Genomic DNA, 20,037 nt, shown 5'->3' on the forward strand with positions numbered 1-20,037 from the left:
GAAGAAGGGCTTATGCCCGAAACGTCGATTCTCCTGTTCCCTGGATGCTGCCTGACCTGCTGCGCTTTTCCAGCAACACATTTCCAGCCCTTCACCTAACACTACGGGCAATTTAGCTCGGCCAATTCACCTAACCTGCACATTTTTGGATTGTGGGAGGAAACCGGAGCACCCAAAAGAAACCCACGCAGACACGGGGAGAATGTGCAAACTCCACACAGACAGTTGCCTGAGGTGGGAATTGAACCCAGGTCTCTAACACTGTGAGGCAGCAGTGCTAACCACTGTGTCAACGTGCCACCTGTGCTCTATTAAAATTTTCATTTGAATTTAATACGTTGAATCCAATAATTTTTTTCAGTATTTCTCCACATATATTTTGATGCCTTTGCATTAAAAACTGAAACAATTAAATTACTTTTTTGGAATTCAGACAGACTTATAAATATGATTTTTGTATTTTAACTTTGTTATTCCAGAGCCTTTGAAACCATTGAAGACAATAACAGACATGCTGCATCTAAACTGCAGAAACAACAAACTGAGATAAGTCATCTGAACCAGGAAATCAGTCAAGTAACTACCCAAAAGGAAGAGCTAAATAGGAAAATAAAAGACATGGAAACCTGTTTGCAAGGTACATCAATTAACCATTGATAACCAACATGATTATTATGCAAGGTTTGTAACTCAGGTTGAGGTTTAGGGTGTAGGTTGCTCGCTGAGCTGTAGGTTTGATATCCAGACGTTTCATTATCTGGCTAGGTAACATCATCAGTGGCGACCTCCAAGTGAAGCGAAGCTGTTATCTCCTGCTGTCTATTTATATCTTTCTCCTGGATGGGGTTCCTGGGGTTCGTGGTGATGTCATTTCCTGAGAGGTTGATAGATGGCATCTAGATCTATGCGTTTGTTTATGGCGTTGTGGTTGGAGTGCCAGGCCTCTCGGAATCCCCTCGGAATCCTAGTAGCACACAAACCCACCAACACTCTCAAACAAAAACTAACAAACTTAAAAGACCCAGTACAACCCATGGACAAAACCAACGTCATCTACAAAATTCCATGCAAGGACTGCCACAAACACTATGTAGGACAAACAGGAAGAAAATTAGCCACCAGGATACACGAACACCAACTAGCCACAAAAAGACACACCCCTCTCTCCCTCGTAGCCCTATACACGGATGAAAAAAAACCACCATTTCGACTGGGACAACACATCTATCCTGGCAAAGACATGCCAGAGAATTCCGAGAGGCCTGGCACTCCAACCACAACGCCATAAACAAACACATAGATCTAGATACCATCTATCAACCCCTCAGAAAACGAACAGGAAATGACATCACCACAAACCCCAGGAACCCCATCCAGGAGAAAGATATAAATAGAAAGCAGGAGGCAACAGCTTCGCTTCACTTGGAGGTCGCCACTGATGATTTTACCTAGCCAGGTAATGAAACGTCTGGATATCAAACCTACAGCTCAGCGAGCAAACCTACACCCTATGATTATTATTTATGAATAACTGCTGCTATTATTTAATCTGCCTTCTAATGCTTTGCTTTCTGCTGTCCTAATTAGCAAGGGACAGTAAAATCAGAAGCAGTAAAATCAGAACCACATTCTATTTGGCCTGAAAGCATCATAGAATCCCTACAGTGTGGAAACAAGCCATATGATCCAATAAGTCCACATCGACCCTCTGAAGCGTATCCCATTCCTCTACCCTAAAACCCTGCATTTCCCACAACCAATGTAGTAACCTACACATCCCTGAACACTGTGGACAATTTAGCATGGTCAACTCACCTAACCTGCAAATTATTGGACTGTGGGAGGAAACAACGTCCAGAGCAAACCCATGCAGACATGGGGAGAGTGTGCAAACTACACACAGACAGTTGCTCAAGACTGGAATTGAACCTGAATCCCTGGTGCTGAGAGGCAGCAGTGCTAACCACTAAGCCACCAAGAAAAGAGTTGCTTGAAAATGGAAGAATTTAATCCTAAATAAAAATTGAAATTGCAGATTGCTGATGGCTCCTTTGTCATCTTGCATTGTGTTCTAACTCGCATACAGATTTGTAAATCAACTTGAACAGAACCTGTTTGCAACCTGGGAATTAGATATACATTTTTTTTCCTACTTGGCAATATTAAATGAGCTGACCCTAATATTTTTGATGGATCACTGGCAGAGGTCCTGCTTTGCTGTGCTTAGAACAATACATCGGAACACTGTTAATATTGATACCTAATTTTTATTCGGTCAGATGTGTTTGGGCCAACTTTCAGTAGGTAAATGAAATACAGAAAAACTGAAACATTTCATATTTAATCAGAAACTATTTCTGTTGAATAGAGAGGAAGGCAGAGTTGGAAATGGTGACGGATAATCTCAGAGATATCAAAGACCAGCTGCAATTAGCAGATCAGGTAAAGCCATGATTTAGTTTTAAGTTGAACTGCCATGTGTTTATACAGAGTTTATAGTAAAGTTTAAAAATGGATAGAGTAAAAATAACTTGTAGACCATTTTACAAAATGTTAGATATTCCATTATCAATCATTGGAATGCAGTGGACAAGGAGTGACTGATTTTGTCGTCAACTCAAATGGGAAAAAGATGTAAAAATCATAAATATAGTTTTTAGTAACTTTATTTTGATAGAGCTCAAAACAATGAGACATACTTTTAAAAATAGAATATTTTACATTAGCTATGTGATACTTTGATTAAAATACCTCACTACATGAAACAAAGAAATGTGTGTCAAAGAAATTTTGAAGCTATAATCCTGTATGCATAACAATATTCTTTAGACTTGCATATTTAGTGTCAGTGTGTTGTATTGCATGATACATTGTTGGGAGACATAAAGGAGATTGAGATGAATAGAATAACAGGTCTTTGTCTCAATGTTGTGCTGCTGAGTTGATGAAAGTTGGGGATTCTGAGGGTCAGGATTTACATGCATTTGGAAAGGCAACGACTGATCAGGGATAGTCAACATGGCTCGTACATGGGAAATAGTGTCTCACTAACTTGACTGAGTTTTTTTGAAGAGGTGACAAAGAGGGTTGATGAATGCAGAGCAGTCGCTTTTTTCTATTTAGATTTCAGCAAAGCTTTCAACAAGGTTCAGCATGGTAGACTGGTTAGTAAGGTTGGATCATATGGGATCTGGAGGAGCTAGCCATTTGGATACAAAATTGACTTGAAGGTAGCAAACAGGATGGTGGTAAAGGGTTGCCATGGTGTGTCACAAGGTTCAGTGCTGGGTCCACTGCTTTTCATCATTTATATAAATGATTTGGATGTGAATATAGGAGGTATATTAGTAAGTTCACAGATGACACCAAAATAGATGCTGTAGTGGACAGTGAAGAAGATTACCTCAGTACGATGGGACTTTGATCAGATGAGCCAATTGTCTGAGGAGTGGCAGATATAGTTTAATTTAGATTAATATGAAACGTTGCATTTTGGTAAGGCAAATCAAGGCATGCCTTATACAGTAAATGGTAGTGCCCTGGGCGGTGTTGCCGAACAAAGTCACCTTGGAGCAGAGATGCATAGTTCCTTGAGAGTGGAGTCACAGGTAGACAGGATGGTGAAGAACACTTGCCTTCATTGGTTAGAATATTGAGTATAGAAGTTGGGATGTCATGTTGCAGCTATACAGGACATTAGTGAAGCCATTTTTAGAATACTAAGTGCAGTTCTGGTTTCCCTTCTATAGGAAGGATGTTGTGAAACCTGAGGGGATGCAGAAAATATTTACTGAGATGTTACTGGGACTAGAGGATATAAGGAGTTATGGAGAGAAGCTGAATAAGCTGGGGCTATTTTCCCTGGAGCATCAGAGGTTGAGTGATGACCCTATAGAGGTTTATGAAATCATGAGGGGCATGGGTAAGGTGAACAGCCAAGGTCTTTTTCCTAGGGTAGGGGAGTCCAAAACTAGAGGACACAGATTTAAGATGAGAGGAGGAAGATTTGAAAAGACCTGAGGGGTAACCTTTACACATAGAGGGTGGTGCATGTATGGAACAAGCTGCCAGAGAAAGTGATGGAATTGAGTACAATTACAACATGTAAAAGGCATCTGGCTGAGTGTAAGAATAGGAAGGGTTCAGAGGGATTTGGGCCAAATGCTGGTAAATGGAACTGGGTCAGATTGGGATGTCTGGTCACTGCAGACAAATTGGACTGAAGGTTCTGTTTCTGTGCTGTATGACTCTAAGTTGTGACATTTGATATAAGGACAATACTTCCTTGATTTTTCGTTCTTGGTAAACAGATCCAGAGTATCTCAGTAGAGCACACTTTTTGTAGCTCTATGTACTAAATACTTGCAACAACTGTGATTTAGTAATTGTGTAATGTTCATTTAGTTTGATCTTCTAGAACCAGTTGACATATAGCACCAAAGAGAGCTTTTGATAAACGAAGTAATGTACAGAAATTGTTTTTGTTGAATGAACAAAATGTAACAATGTGAAGTACTTAGACTTTTAATTACTCAATTAAACGTAATTTAATACTTGCCGAATTTGTATTTTCTGTTAAGTCACCAAAGTCCATGAGGACCATAGGGTTGCTCTGTCATTAGAGAGAGACAATTGCTGAGTTTAACTTGAGTATCATCTCACCTCAGGCAAGGGGCAAGGTTGAGAAGGTTGCACCTTCATATTAAATGCTAATATCAAATAGTCATTGATATTTTAATGAATTTTCTAGGACTTTCAGAATATTACTAAAAGGCGTGATGTATTAAAAACTGAACAGCTAACATTGAAGGAAAATATAAATCAAAGTGCACGTAAATATCAAGCTTGTCTGAACAAAGAGAAAAGAAAAGAACAAGAGTTATTTATGCTTCAGCAACAAATTGAAGAAAAGCAAAATGAACTCTCAGAGCAGCAAAGGGTAGGAGGGTTATCTAATAATCTACACAAATCCATTAGTAATGTTGTATTTCATTGTAGAAATAATTACAATTATGTTAACAGCAATTGAGTGTTTGACAATAAAAAGTTTCCGTAAAAGAAAGGAAAAGTTCAAAGGTTCCAGTTTTGTTTTTGTGGGATGAGAGCAATTGGGAAGGTCGGCAATTATTTGCCATTCTTAATTGCCTTTGAAGTGGGAATGAATTGCCTTGAAATGTTATAGTCCATGTGGTGTTAGTAAACCCAGAGTGCCATTAAGTGTAGACCTCCAGGATTTGAACACAGTGACAATTAAGGAACAATGATATGATTCCTAATCAGGGATGCATAACTTGAAATGAATGTTGCATGTGGAGTGTTCCCATACAACTAACACACTTAAAATACATAGATCACAGGAAACAGTGGCAATGACTGCTCTTCTCCTCACGGTTGATTGAGTCTTTGAATTTGAATGCCTTAATTTTAAACTTTGTATTCCTATTGTTGCATGATTTTAAAATTCCCTTTGAGTTTCTTCAACTTCAACTATGATACGTGTCAGAGGGCTAATAAGTTATGATCTCTTCCCAACATGATTTCGGTACTTTATTCAAACTGCTCTTCCCCAGACCCAATTTCAGCGTGATGTCCACTCTTCAAATACTTTCCCAGTGCCTCAGTTCATAAAAGTGACAGGCAGATATGGAGGTAAATCCTCATCCTAAGGCACTGTGGTGGAATGCAATGGCAGCATATTGAATCTACTCTTGGTAATGAAGGTTTTATAACAAGTGTAGGAAGACTTTACTGAGATGTTTTAATTTATTCTTTTTAGCTGTTACAGTGCCTTGAAAAGGACATTCAGAGTGAGGAAATAAAGTTGGAGGAGTCTGCATCTAAAGTAAGGATCCACCTCCAAGATTTGGAGGCTGAACTATCAGACAAGAGAGAGAAATTTGAACAGACTGTTGCAAAAGTAAACTTAATGGAGGAACGATCAAGAAAGCTGCAATATAATGAGGAACGTTGTACTTTTCTGGAGAACCAGATTGCTACTTTAAGTAAGTCTTGAATGTTGAGTCTGACATGGCTTCGGCACCCAAGTGGCTTTGCAAGTTCAACTAATGAATAGTTGAGTCATTCAGAGATGCCAGATGAAGTCACCAATCTATTTTGTATAGGCTAACCTCAGACAGAGTAGCATTTAAGGTACTACATCCCACCACACATGTAAAGGAAAATACCAGATCTTTGGCTCTTGTTGACATTGTGCCTTGCCCAGTCATAGACGATGGGTAGCCATGAATGCTGGTTGAGATCAGAATCAAGCTTGCCTTTAGAATATCTCTCAATTGATAGATGAAGCATGTAAGTGTCCTGATTTCAACATTATCAAGGCATGTACATAGAACACAGAGCAATTTTCCGTCAGTGATTTTGTTACTAATAAAACCAATCTGGTATGCTTGCTCACCTCAACGGCAAGTCTGAATCTCAGTTAAGATTAATATTAAGCAGTTACTTCCTAAGCCAGGATGCAATACACTCTGTTTCCAAGCTACCTTGAACCTTTATTTGCAAAATATTTGATTTACATTGCATATTCTGTTTTGTTGCAGAGCATCAGCTCTCCAAGCAAGAACAAAAACAGCAAGAAATGCTAAATGAACTTACGTTTTGTCATAAAGAAGTTGAGTTCTCAAAAAAAAATCTAACTCGTCTTCAGGAGCTGATTTTTTCAGAGAGGAAAAAGGCAGAGAAACATATTACAGTCATCAAAGAAGAGTCTAAGGCTCAGCGAACTCAACTAGAGAAGATCCTTAATGTAAGTGGCTGTACCCACCATGCCATTTTGCAGTAATAGACAGTCTTTATTATAGTTTAGCAGAATTTTAATGTTGACAAACTTTTAACTGAACTACTGACTGTATAACAACCCATTTATCACTGTTGCTGTTGCCTTAGAAGATAACTATTAAGATAAATTACAAAAAGATGGAAAAGAATATCATTTAAAAATGTATTAATAGAGTAAGTGATAAATTTATAATAGCCATATATCTTTTACGGACTAAAAAAAACCCACTGGGGTTACTTCTGATTTTGTTACATCAACACAGGAACAAAAACATGAAAACAACAAACTCCAAAATGAATTATCTTCAAGAGACCAGACTGCGCATGATAACCATGAACGTACAAAACGTGTCATGACTGAGTTAAATGAGATGAGACAGGAATATCTTGAACTCAAGCAACAGGTACATGACAAGAAAAGCATTGTTTTTCACAATTAGCTGAAACAAAATAAATTTGTTCTATGTAAGAATTGTTGGTCTCAGTTTTTATCGGTGGGATTCAAACCCATTACCCAATGACATTAATTCTTTGGAACTCTGGTCAGTTTACATTAGCATCACACCATCATCTTCCTTTATAACACAAAAGAATAAAGAACAATGCAATAATATCTGTGATGAAAAAAATTTTGATGTAGTGCTATTAATGCCACTAAAAATAACGAGCAAAGATTTGTCAGAACTTACTTTCTCAACTTTTTTTTTTACCAGAACTACTTATTAAATCTGCCTTTTTGTACTGCTTCCTAAAGAAAGTATTCCTGAGAGAGAAAATCAAGCATATTAGGAAGACCAAGTGTGATTCCCTACAGTAAATTTCTGATGTTGGGAAGACTGCAAATGAGATTAGTCCCTTCCCCATGGGGAGTTGAGGAAAATATCAGATCATATGGCACAAGATGAAAAAAGCAGCAGGGTCTTGGTAACGTTACTCTTAAAGACCAAGTGACATATGAATGCAAAGCAAAAAAGGAGAAAATTATTTATAACTGGAAAACAAATATGAAATGGTTTCTGGTTATTCACACTTCAACTGTTTCTGTTTAATATTTTGATGATCTTTTAGCTGAGAAGTCAGGAACAATTGGAACAACAACAAAAGGAGATCAAGGAAGCCATAAGGACTCTTCGATCAGATGTGAAAGCAGAAATTAGCAGTAGTTTAAAAGATCTGGATCAGTCGTGCAAGGAACTGAAGAATGGCCCAGATATGATTTGGGAAGAGGAGATGACTCTTCAAAGTGAAACAGGAAGCTTAAAGGATAATGGTCCCTTTGCCAGAGAAAGTTATGATGAAAGATTAAGCCTGACTAGATTCAATTTTAAGGTGATATTCCTTTGCAATTGATTTTTGATATTTGTGCTAAGTTATTGTTTCATATTCCTGCATTCACATGATGGGTGCATCATCTCATATTGTAAAATGATACGAAATATATAAATACATATAAGCCCTACTTCTCCATCCAGACCTTGTCAACTTGTCACATGAAACTTCAACTGTCCTCAAATTAAGATCTGTCATCACCACTAAAGGGGAAATTGGGGTTGGGTTGTAAGCATGGTTGCTTTTTCAGTATTATTGGTTTGAGGAGTGTCTCACCATATGCACTGTGCTTCAAATGGAGCAGGACAATTGACTCTTCTAATCCATTGAAGTTTCTCTGAGAGTTCTTTAAGAGTTTTGCTGCTTTTTTTTCCCCAAAGGATTTTGGGGGCAAGGACAAAAGCTGGAAATTGAACTGTCAATGTTTTGATTTCAAGCAAGATTAACATAACCAACACCTGTGGATGAGAGTATATCTGAGCGTAGCAACTTGGTTAGAATTTTTGTTTTAGAAGTTACAGAAAATGGATTGCTGAAAATTCAGTTATGAAATCGCTGTCTAAATTGAATTTCGGATTTACCTAATGATTTTAAACTTTGAACCTTTGGTTGTTTTATGACAAACTTTGTGGAAATTTGTTTTAAAACTATCAGCAAACTTACTAATATTGCATGAGTTTTCTGCTTGTATTCCTAGTGCAACCCTCTGTGTACATCAGGAAATTATCTATTAATTGCAAAGAAATCTACATGCTTGTGTGCAACAACATAAAAACAGGAATATTTTTATAGGGATAAAAGTAGCTGTGGGAATATTGGAGGCTATGCAGAGTGTATGCCATCAAAGAATATTGATTTTGAATAATGTAGAATGGTGGGTGCAGATTCAAACATACTTGTAACACATGTTATCGAGCTACTGGAAAAATGCACAGTCATTACTGAGGTTTCTGTATAAAAGGGGGAAGGATGGAGAGAAGGCATCAATTACTCATGTTAAAATCTATTAGACAATTGCAGATCAAAGTTGGGGGAGAGCTAGGACCTGATCTTTCTACATTCTCAAGTAGGATATAAAGTGTGAAATGTGTATTAAAAGGATATTATTGTTCCTCTGCAATCCAGGATGAGCAATGGCGAGGGGATGTGCGGAGAGAAAACCTACGACAACAAGAAGATCACCTCAAGGTTAAAAAAATGCTAAATCTGAAAATTATATTTATACAAAAGTGGCAATCCTACTTATATTTGTGTATACAAATTCAGATTGATATTTGGATTTACTGCTATTTCCACTTTTACCACAATTAAATACAATTCATCAGAAATAGTTAACATTTTACAAAGGAATTGGTTGCATTGAGACAGAAGACGTCACAATGAATCCAAAAGAGTTGTTGTAAAATTTACTGAAGACAGAATTGTCTCAATTCATACCTTCATATAGAGTGATACAAATGGAAACAGTCCCTTCGGTCCAACCAGTCCATGCTGAGCATAAGCCTAAACTAAACTAGTCCCATGTGCCTGCTCCTGGCCCATAACCCTCCAAACCTTTTCTATTCATGTACTTACCCAAGTGTCTTTTAAAAGCTGTAATTGTGGCCACTTCTTCAAGAAGTTCATTCTACAGACAAACCACCCTTTGTGTAAAAAGAAAATTGCCTCTCGTGTCTTTTTTTTAAATATCTTTCTTCTCACCTTAAAATGTGCCTCCTAATCTTTTGAAATCTCCCATCTTATACCTCTCATGTTTTTATAAACCTCTATAAGGTCACCTCTCAACATGACTTCCCAACCCTCTCCAGCTTAATAACAGGGCGACCAGAACTGGACACAGTACTCCAGAAGAGATCTCACTAATGTCCTGTACAATCCCTCAGCATGACTTCCCAACCCTTATACTCAAACTATCTAGGACAAATTCTCTGAATTTCTTGTACAGCTTCTAAACACCTGTCACCCTGTTTGATATAAATTCTATAAGCCTTTAAATGCTAGATCTGTATTTGCCATTGCTCTGTTCCATTTCTGTTTCATATTTTAAATAGGTAGTCTCTCTAATTCAAGTCACAACAATAGCATAAGGACTTGAGAAAGTGCAAATAACTAATCAAGCAGAGAACTAGGGTATCTATCAAAACACTAGACTCAGTAATTGTAATGAAATACGACCTTATTCAGAGCTTGAAACTAAACTGAATTTTATGAGACTCTTCAAATGACAGCATAGTGATGCTTGAGGCCAAGATTTGAACTGCATCTTATCTAATCTGGACTCTGACTGTTAGAAATTCTAAGCATAATGCGTCTAGGGGTCCAGTAACTCTGAATTAACAGTATCAAAAACTTGCCCACATGAAACATTTTATTATGGTTCATGTTTATTTACCGAATGCAGGAGTAAATGTTATATTTGGAGTTGTAAACTTTTAACAGAGAGTAATAAGATGTTGAACATCTGAGGTTCACATTTGATTTCTAAATACAATAGGTTGCCAGTCCTCCATATGTAGACGTAGGAATGTTCCAAGAAAGCACTTCCTTAGAGGATTACATTCGAGACATTTGAGTTACAAATGCCTTTCTTAGAAGTTCAAACGATAGTGAAGGAACCTTGAAGTAACATTAGCTAAGATGTGTATTTTCCTGGAAAGCTTAAAGATGATAAATTTCAAATGCATAATGGATAATAAACATTTTAATTTAACTGGGGAATGCAAATGCCATTAATAATCTTGTAATCATTTACTTTTTAATGAATTGAAGACTTTCTCTTGTATAGGCACAGATTCGTCAATGCATGTCAAAGCAAGCTGAAACACTATGTAAACGAAAGGAACAGACAGAGGGCAATCTGACCAGCCTTAAAAGGCGTGTGGATGCTCTGGATGAACTTGTTACTTCCGCTAACGTCGACTCATTTCACCAGTACAAGACATCTTCAAACAATGGGCAGAGCAAGGTGGGTTACAATTTAAGAAGGGCAAACTAGATACAATTGGCTGAACTGAAACTGATTTTGTCCTTTTAGCGAAAGCTGTGGTGGGAAAATGAAACCCTGAATTTATCTTTCAATTCATCTCAATAGAATGCATTGTGTCTGTAGAATTCTTCATTGTATTGATATAATTCTATCAAAGACTTTTTCATTTTTCTAATGCAAATTAAGCAATTTGGTTTAAATTTTCATTTCTGTTGAGACACTGAATACTATCCAGTTTCTTTCTTTTATGAAGATATTTTTATAGTCAGAAGTATAACACCCTTCTAATTTGGAAAGTAAACTTAATTTTCAACTTATTATCTATATCAGGCAAATGTGTGAACAGAACCAATCAGAAATTTTTTTTCTACCTGTGGTACATAATTAAATGTTCCACATGGACAAAGTCTTGAAGTTGTATGTTCAAACTTATCTAATGCTGAAGTGCAATGCTTAGAATTCCAGCGATTTCCAGGTTGGGAGCTCACAGTTTGGAATGTTGTCTCCAGGATTCAGTATGCTGCCACATGTGAGTCAAGCAAATTCAGTTTATATACCAGTGTTTGGGTCTGAACAAATCACTTTTTCTTTACAGTGAGCAGATCTAGTTTTTTTTATAGATATTGCGACGCTCTGCTTGATTATTATTTGCTCTTTCGTAAGTCATGGTCCTAGTGTTGAAGCTCGTTTTACTTGCTGAGAGGACAGTGTGCGGGGTATAATTTGATATCTGACCTGAAATGGAATAAGAGCAGAAATGGTGTTGAGTCACAGCTTCTGGTGTTAAGTCACAGCTTCTTTGGCGTTGAAATGCAAAGAAATTATTTAATTTGAGTCAAAAATAACTCCCACTTACTTCCTCTGATCTGCTAGAATTTTACTTTTAGGAGTACCTTGTTTTTTTTTAGGGAAATAATTTGTGCCTGTTGGTTTATTTTACTTAATGACTGGTAAGCATGTACACCTTTTAAGCTATTAACTACCTTTTGTCGGTGCTCTAGTCTCTTTTGAACATGGATGCAATTTTCAGAAACATTTTCTTGAGTTGTGGGTGATATTTGAAAGGATACAGTGCCCATTCCGGGTTATTCTAAATGGCTGGACTTGAAAAGCTGCAGTTCCTGTGATGTTGATGCTTCCACGATGCTTTTAGGGCGTTCCAAGATTTCAACATATAAATAATGAAGGAATAGGAAATAATCTGCAGTCAGGATGAGATGCTGAGGAACTTGGACTTGATCTTTTCACCATGTCAGTACTGCTGTTCTGCTTCTCAACAGAAGAGTTCACAGTAGAGGATGATGTTGTTTGAATGACTAACTTGCTGCAGTGTGAGGATAATGCAAACTCCATTGTTGCAATGATAGATCGAGTAAAAATGGCATTGATCAATAAACCTGCTCTTTCCTCATTGCTGTGCTTATGTCATGTCTACGCCAACTCAGGACATTGCTTAGAATTGCTGAAGGCAGGTATTGGCTGCCTAATTAGGAGAGGAGTTATGAATGCAACTAAATATTCTGGAATTATCAACTAAATGACTCATTTACAATGCAGGGAAAAAGAAATTGATGAGGCAATTGAAGATAGTTGGGTCAAACATCCTCTGAGGAGTTACTGGAGTGATATGATAACTGGCCATCCACCCATAGATGCAATGATATTCCTGTACATAAGTATTACTCAGTCACTGAAGAGATTTTTTTTTTCTTTTTTTAACCTACTCGTGAGACAAGGGCATTTCTGGCTGGACCAGCATTTATTGTTTGTCCCTAGTTGCCCATGAGAAGGTGATGGTAAGCTGCTTTCTTGAACTGTTGTAATTAGACCCATAATGCTGCTAGAGGGGTCTTCCAGCATTTTGACCGACCAACAGTGAAGAAATGGTGATGTATTTCCAAGTCAGAATGGTGAGAACCTTTAAGGGGAAGTTACAGCTGTTTGTGTATCTGCTGCCCTTGTCATTCTAGGTGGAAGTGTTTGTGTGTTTGGAAGGTGCTAAGGATATTTGGCAAATTTCGGCAGTGCGTCTTGTATACAATACACATTGCTGCTAGTGTGTGTTGGTGGTGGAGGGAATGAATGTTTGTGGATGTTTGAGTGACTTTAATTGTACTAAGCAGCTACTTTTATCTTTGTTCTTCCATCGAGATGAAGACATACTAAGTTAAGGTGCAAGTTTATGCAAAAGCTGACTTGGGATGCAATAATATTTTGATTGTTTTACTAATTTTGGTAGTCCAGAGGTGTTGAATGATGTTCAGAAGACAGGATTTCAAATCCCAAAGTGGCAACTGGATAATTTAAATTCAGTTGCTGACATAAATTAACCCTGGAATGGTGAACTTTATTAATAATGGTGGCAAATTCAACTACCAGATTGTCTTAAAATCCCAGCTGTTCTGTTAATGTTCATGAGAGAAGGGAATTTTCTGTCCTTACCCTAGCGGGCCTTTTGAGACTTCAGACCTGCAGCAATGTGGTTGACTCTTAACTGCCCTTTGAAATGGCCTGACATCCCATGAAGCCTTCATCACATAGGCTGCAATGGCTTAAGACACCTCATGGCCAACAATAAATGTTGATCTTGCCACTGTTGCAAAAATCCTGTGAATATTTTTTTTAAATGTCATTGTATCCACACCTTTTGTGTTTTCTTGTTGAACCATTTAGTTCTTCTGTATTATTCAGATATTTATTCCACTATTGTTGGCTTTGTCTTCAGCTGTCAGGAGGCTCTAGGCTCTGGAATCATCTCCCCAAACCTCTCCACATTTCTACCTCTCCCTCCATCTTTTGTTAAGAACTGTTTCTTTGACCATGGTTTTGGCTACTTTGCCTAATATCTTTTTATGTGGGTCAGTGTTAAATTTTGTGTGATAACTCTTCTGTGAAGCAATTCGAATGGTATACTCCATTAAAGGTGCTATATAAATGCAAATTGTTGCTTTTTAATGTTTCAGTCTCCTCTTCATGGATTAGTTCAGTCATCTTCCAGAAACTCAACAGAAAGATCTCTTCAACCAGAAAGCACCCATCTGCATGTTGCAGAAGTAAATATTTCTGAAAATTATGCAGGTAAAGAACAACTTGAGTAATAGCTATTTTTAGTATCTGATTTCCATTTTGGTCTTGTTTCAATACCTGTTTTCCAGCAAGGTAAATGGTACAGAAATTAAAGGTCAGGTACACTTGGGCCATTCAATTAAACCTAACTACTCAAAGTTATATTGCACATTTAATGCATCACATTGCTCAACAAGATTGATAAAAATGTTTAAAATTGACACAAAGCCAAAGAAAAAAAACATCAGGACAGGTGTTTGAAAGCTTAGTCAAAAAAGGTTTTTAGAAATATCTTAATTGAAACGTTAGGAGGAAGGTGATTACGGTCAAGGCAGCTGAAAGCTTGGTTATCAGTGGAGTGATTAAAATCTGGATTGCTTGGGTAATTTATAATTGAAGTAGTGTAGAGATCTTTGATATGTAGGGCTGAAAGAGATTACAAAAATAGACTTGATCTCATGGAAGGATTTTAAAGTTGAGGTATTGTCAGACCAAGAGGTAGTGTAGGTTAGCAGACATGGGATGATGGGTGAATGAGACTTGAAAAGAGTAGTTTTGGATGAGCACAGTTTTTAGATAAGATGTTAGCTAGGAAAGCATTGAAATGGTCAAGTCTAGAGGTAACGATGGTATGAATGAGTGTTTTAGCAGAAAATGAGCTGAGGCAGAGTCACTGCATAGTGATGTTACGGAGGGTGGAGTAGGCTTATATGATCATTCAGAAACGTGAGAAATTCTTCACAGGTCAGGCAGCGTCTTGCAAAAAAGAAGAGTTAATCTTTCTAGTAACTGGATGCTCTGTCTCCCACTCATTCTCTCGCTCACTCATTTATTCTCTTGCTTAGTTTTCTCTCATTCTCGTCCTCTCTTGTCCTCCCTCTCTTTCCATCTGTCTTACACTTATGTGAACCTGATATGAATCCACTTTAAGAAATTCAAGATCTAAGTGGCCAGGGAGAATGAGAAGATATTACCATTAGTAACAATATTGTACTGGATAGGATAATGGAACTGAAAGTTGATAAATCCTTAAGATCTGGTGGCTTATATCCCAGAGAATTGAAGTGACAAGCTATAAAGATAGTAAGGGTGTTGTTGACAATTTTCCAAAATGCATAGATTCTACAATGGCTGCCTTACAATTTACAGGAGTCAATGTGACCTATTTAAGAAAGGACCAAGACAGAAAATGACAAACTTATTATTCTTACACCAGTAGTAGGGAAAATGCTAGAATTTATTACAAACGATGTGACAAATAGGTGCTGGATAATAATGATCTGATTGAGCATTGTCAGCATAGGTTTGCAAATGGGAAATTGTGTTTGATGAGTTTTGTGTACAGGAGTATTGAAAGTCTTGCTTCAATTCTTTAGGAATTTGGTTAGACTGCAGTTGGAGTATGGTTTGCAGTTTTGAACCCCTTTTCTCTGGAAAGATTTTGTTGCCATAGAAGGAATGTAGCAAAGGTTCACCATACTTATTCCAGGGATGGCAGGGCTGTCCTATGACATCCTAGGCCTGTATAAGCTACAGTTTCGAAGAATGACAGATGATCTCATTGAAGCTTACAAAATACTGAGATATCGTTAGGTTAAAAGCAAGTTGTTTTCTCTGGTTAGGGAGTTTAGAACAAAGGGGCACAATTTAAAAATAAGGGGGTTGCCAATTAGATAAGGACATTTTTATTTGCTCTGGTTGTGAATTCTTAACTTCAGAATGCAGTGGAAAGTGTTTTATTTAAGGTAAAAATTGATAACATCTGATTACCTATGATGTTATAAGGATGATGTGAGTAAAAGACATTCATGTGCTCAATCAGCTGCGGTTTGTATTGATTTGGAAGGACCAGCTCAACAGGCTGAATGACACTCTTGTTCCTATGTTCCAAAAGCTTTAATGAGGAGCCCAGTGCTACACAAACTTCTCAGCCCGAGTTCTAAATAAATTTTTAATTTCGGTTCACCATTTTATCTTGAATTTTAATTTTTATACTCCAGACATAAAATGTAGAATCCTATTGGCATATTTTAAGCTATTGTTGGTCTTAACATGTTGTTGAAAGTGGAGACTGCAGTTGCTGGAGTTCACAGTCGAAAGGTATGGTGCTGGAAAAGCACAGTAGGTCAGCAGCATCCGAGGAGCAGGAGAATCAACGTTTCAGGCATGAGCCCTTTATCAAGAAAGTTGGGAGGGGGTGGCTGAGTGATAAATAGAGGGGAAGGGTAGGGCTGGGGGGAAGGCGATAGATAGATGCTGGTGCAGGGTGGTGGTGGTAGGTGGGAGCAGAGGGTGGAATGGATAGGTGGGAAGGAGGTGGTCAAAAGTGTCACTTGAACCTATTCATCTCACTCAGTGCCTGCTCTTCCACAAAACTCAAATCTATTTCCATTCAGAGTATAACTGTTACAGTTAATTTTCTTCAAATTGTTTCCAGTAGTCATGATTGAAGAACAGATTAGTATTGAAAGTTGTAACAAAGTGTATAGTCTCGAGTGTAAATAGGACAAGATCAGTTAGTGGAATTTTCCTCACGCAAGAGAATATTTCACCTCGTATATTATTTATGAAATTTTTACCCAGGTTAAATGTTCCCAGCATCTAATTTGTAAGCTTAAGGATGGTTAGAACACAATTATTTTTCCCCTTCAAAAGGTACAATTGATGGGTGTGACGTGAGTTAACCTGTAAATCTGCCCGAATTTCCAGTTGACCTTAGAATGAGGTAGTATTTTAGTTAACTTCATAACCATATTATCATATAAATCATTCAAGATTTGTTTTTAAATTATTTGAGTCAAGAAGATAGGTTAAAAGAAAAGTTAGTTAAACCACATAATCACGCCTAAATGCTGATGCAGCAACATTTCTATGAAAATGTAACCTGGATGAACCAGCACTAACCCTGAGGCGATCTTTTGAAATGGAATGTGAGGATGACCACATCAAGAAAGCCAAAGCCAGTAGGATTTAGTCAAGGGTGGGAATGAAGCACAGGCTTCAGAGATGTGATAGGCACCTGGGAAGAAAGGCAGTGGTGAGGTAAGAAGCACCTTGACGCTTTTGGATTGTGTGAAAAACAAGATATGTGTCTAAAACAAACCATTATGGAATTCAAGTAAGGTAATGTCTAAGTGATTTACTACATGGAAATATCCAGTGAATTCTTGTTGAGTTAGAGTGCTGCCTTGGAATCTTTTCTGTGTGAACTCTCTCATGTTGCCTTCCTAAACGATCCTTGACCTGTTCCTTGAGGCTCCTGAGATTATTTCATAAAATACTCCACCAAAACAGTAAGTAATATTTTAATGTTGCTTGCCTTCTACATTTGCCACAATTGACCCTGGTAGCTGAGGTAACCAAGTATGGCAAAATCTATAGACAAAATTAGTCACAATATATATATTTCAAAAAGAAAACTTACATCAATGTCCTCTTCAAGTCTCTTTTTTTTTCCTTTTGTGAATTTCATGTCTTGCCATCGTTTAGAGACAGCGTCAATACAGCAAATAGGAAAGTAATTTAATCCATCAAATCCATGTGAGCTGTCTGTAGAACATTCCTATCAGTTCCATTTCTCAGTCTATCCCGAATGCTCTGAAAGTTTATTTCAATCAAGTACCCTTCAACTTTCCTTTTGAAACCCCATTATTGTCACATCTTCTATGACCCCTGTAGGCCAGATTTTCGAAAAAGGTATGCCAATGGCAAAAGTACTTGCCTTCTAGTAGTATCCATGAGCATCTGTGATTATGAAAGTAGGGGAGAGAATTATTGGATTCCAAAGCACACAAGGCATGAGTGAAGAACAACTTGGAAGCAAAGTTTCAGATCCATGTTTGCACCACTGTATCAACAGAACAGAAAGTAACCACCTGCCTACGTGGAATAGATGTGTCAGCATTTCAGGTTAGATGAGAATAGGTTGACATTTTGGCTGGTGACCCTTCATTGGAATACAATGATGGTTAACGTTTTGTACATTTGCTATTGGCATACATTTTTCCAAAGTACTTCCATGATTTTTTTCATGCCTTCACAGCAGCAATGTATTTCATGCTAAACTGCAATAAGCAGCTATAAAAGGTAATTCACATTAACAGGCTCAACATGGTGTGCCTTTTTATATCATGGGCCTTTTTAGAAATATGATACATTATCCATATATAGTGATTGAGAGGCTCTTATTGAATTTAAGTGTTTGAAGTCAGATAACAGGGCAACTTTGGCGCATAAACAGAAATTGCAGGATTTCACAGGTCTCTGGTGGAAGACTATGACTTCAAGCACGTGCATTTGAAGATGCAGTCCAACACAGATATTAACAAACAACTGAGCTGTTAAAAACTGTGGAATTTTTAAGATTGACATAATTTTGTTTTATTTCACATCTACACAAATGATTTATGTGCCTTTTAATAATCTAGTGAATGTATAGAATGTTCATAGTGTTAGAATGAAGTTAAAAACATAATCTTATTCTATTATGGTGCAAAAATACTATTTAGCTGTTTAATAAGTTAACCATGCTAAATGCAACATTGTCAACGTACAGAATTGTTACCTTGAATAGGTCACAAGCTCAGTTTCTGACAACTGACATGAATTCCTGTAAATGTAATAGAAGTTACGTTAACCAAACATCATTTTAAAAAAGTAACTGATTAACTTTTTTGATGCTGGTTTTGGGAATTTGCAGTTTTGTCTGATGACATGTTTGCCTATGGTCACTGCAGTTATGTAATTCCATTCCTAGTGGACTCTTTTGAAATATTTCCAGAGGTGTAATAATGCATTATATTTAAGAGACTTTTCTTTTCACTTTTACAGAAGAAAATTGGTAATTTTATGAGCTCCTTGATGGATAACAAAGTGTTTTCAAATTATGCAGATGATGCATTGATCAAAAGTACTCCAACAAACCTGACCTACCTCAGTTATATTTGGACATCAGTCTCATCACAAGTCTTCCCACAACTGTTCTGCAGGGCATGTGTAGATTTGCACATACTGTTCTTATGATCATCAAGGTTGTTACTGCATTTAATTAGAATGTACTAAATGCTCAACAGTTCAATTGGTGTACAAACCTCAGCTAAGTTGAGAGCACTAATCGTTTTAATGTGTTATTGATATTTTTGTAACTAAGATTTCTGTGCTGTAACTGCACAATTTTTTTATTTATGTAATAATGATATATGTACAGTTTGCAAATTTTACATTTTGTATAGTTTTACAGTAATAAAATTTGTCTGAACTAATTCTGTTTCTTCCACATTTCTATAAACATTAACTCATTTGCTGTGGCAGTTGTTGACAGATGGTCTGAAGCCTACGTTCTAATGTTTGCAACGCTCTTGTGAAACACCTTAAAATGTTCCACTGTGTTAAAGGCATTGTAATAACTGCCAGTTGTCGGTTAATCAGATTTGTTCCCATTGCTTAGCTATTGTCAGAAGGCATGAGGTCTAAATATGCTGATCAGTGAGGATAATTGCTTAGGGAAATAGATTGGCAGCTGAATGTAAATCCATTGTTTCTACCCTTGGGGGAATGTCTGGTTATCAAGATAAAATTACTTCAAAGTCCCAGGTGAATTTAAAACACACAGTCAGAAACTTGACAGATGTGTTGGACATGAGACTTTCTATCTACTGCTGTTTGAGGGCTATATGTTATAATTACAGTGTGGCAGTGACTCCATGTTACATGGTGTGAAAGGGCTTTTCGCGGTATGGATACAAAGTTGGCTGAATGACAGGGAAGAATGAGTCGTAAAATAATTGTTTATCTGACTGGAGGACGGTTATGGTGAGATTCATCAAGGGATGGTATCAAGACCTCTGCTTTTTAAAATC

At 37.3% G+C, this 20,037-nt stretch overlaps 1 protein-coding gene and 1 long non-coding RNA gene across 6 annotated transcripts in view; one reads left to right on the plus strand and one right to left on the minus strand.

The window, feature by feature from the left end:
- Nucleotides 1–19,440, plus strand: part of cntrl (centriolin) — a 118,580-nt gene extending 99,140 nt beyond the window's left edge. For 4 of the 5 annotated variants that reach the window (XM_043720291.1, XM_043720295.1, XM_043720293.1 and 1 more), the window contains 11 exons: nucleotides 480–637; nucleotides 2,369–2,442; nucleotides 4,751–4,939; nucleotides 5,777–6,002; nucleotides 6,561–6,766; nucleotides 7,062–7,202; nucleotides 7,867–8,127; nucleotides 9,253–9,315; nucleotides 10,913–11,092; nucleotides 14,077–14,191; nucleotides 19,010–19,440. In XM_043720291.1, coding sequence (XP_043576226.1) covers nucleotides 480–637; nucleotides 2,369–2,442; nucleotides 4,751–4,939; nucleotides 5,777–6,002; nucleotides 6,561–6,766; nucleotides 7,062–7,202; nucleotides 7,867–8,127; nucleotides 9,253–9,315; nucleotides 10,913–11,092; nucleotides 14,077–14,191; nucleotides 19,010–19,023 — 1,627 coding nt within the window. In that variant the 3' untranslated portion in view covers nucleotides 19,024–19,440. The remainder of the gene's footprint in view (nucleotides 1–479; nucleotides 638–2,368; nucleotides 2,443–4,750; nucleotides 4,940–5,776; nucleotides 6,003–6,560; nucleotides 6,767–7,061; nucleotides 7,203–7,866; nucleotides 8,128–9,252; nucleotides 9,316–10,912; nucleotides 11,093–14,076; nucleotides 14,192–19,009) is intronic. The other variant, XM_043720294.1, reaches the window with a different exon arrangement.
- Nucleotides 1–20,037, minus strand: part of LOC122564888 — a 57,863-nt gene that overhangs the window by 37,243 nt on the left and 583 nt on the right. The window lies entirely within an intron of this gene.

The sequence above is a fragment of the Chiloscyllium plagiosum genome, chromosome 30 (assembly GCF_004010195.1).
Source record: "Chiloscyllium plagiosum isolate BGI_BamShark_2017 chromosome 30, ASM401019v2, whole genome shotgun sequence".
Classification (NCBI taxonomy): Eukaryota; Metazoa; Chordata; class Chondrichthyes; order Orectolobiformes; family Hemiscylliidae; genus Chiloscyllium; species Chiloscyllium plagiosum.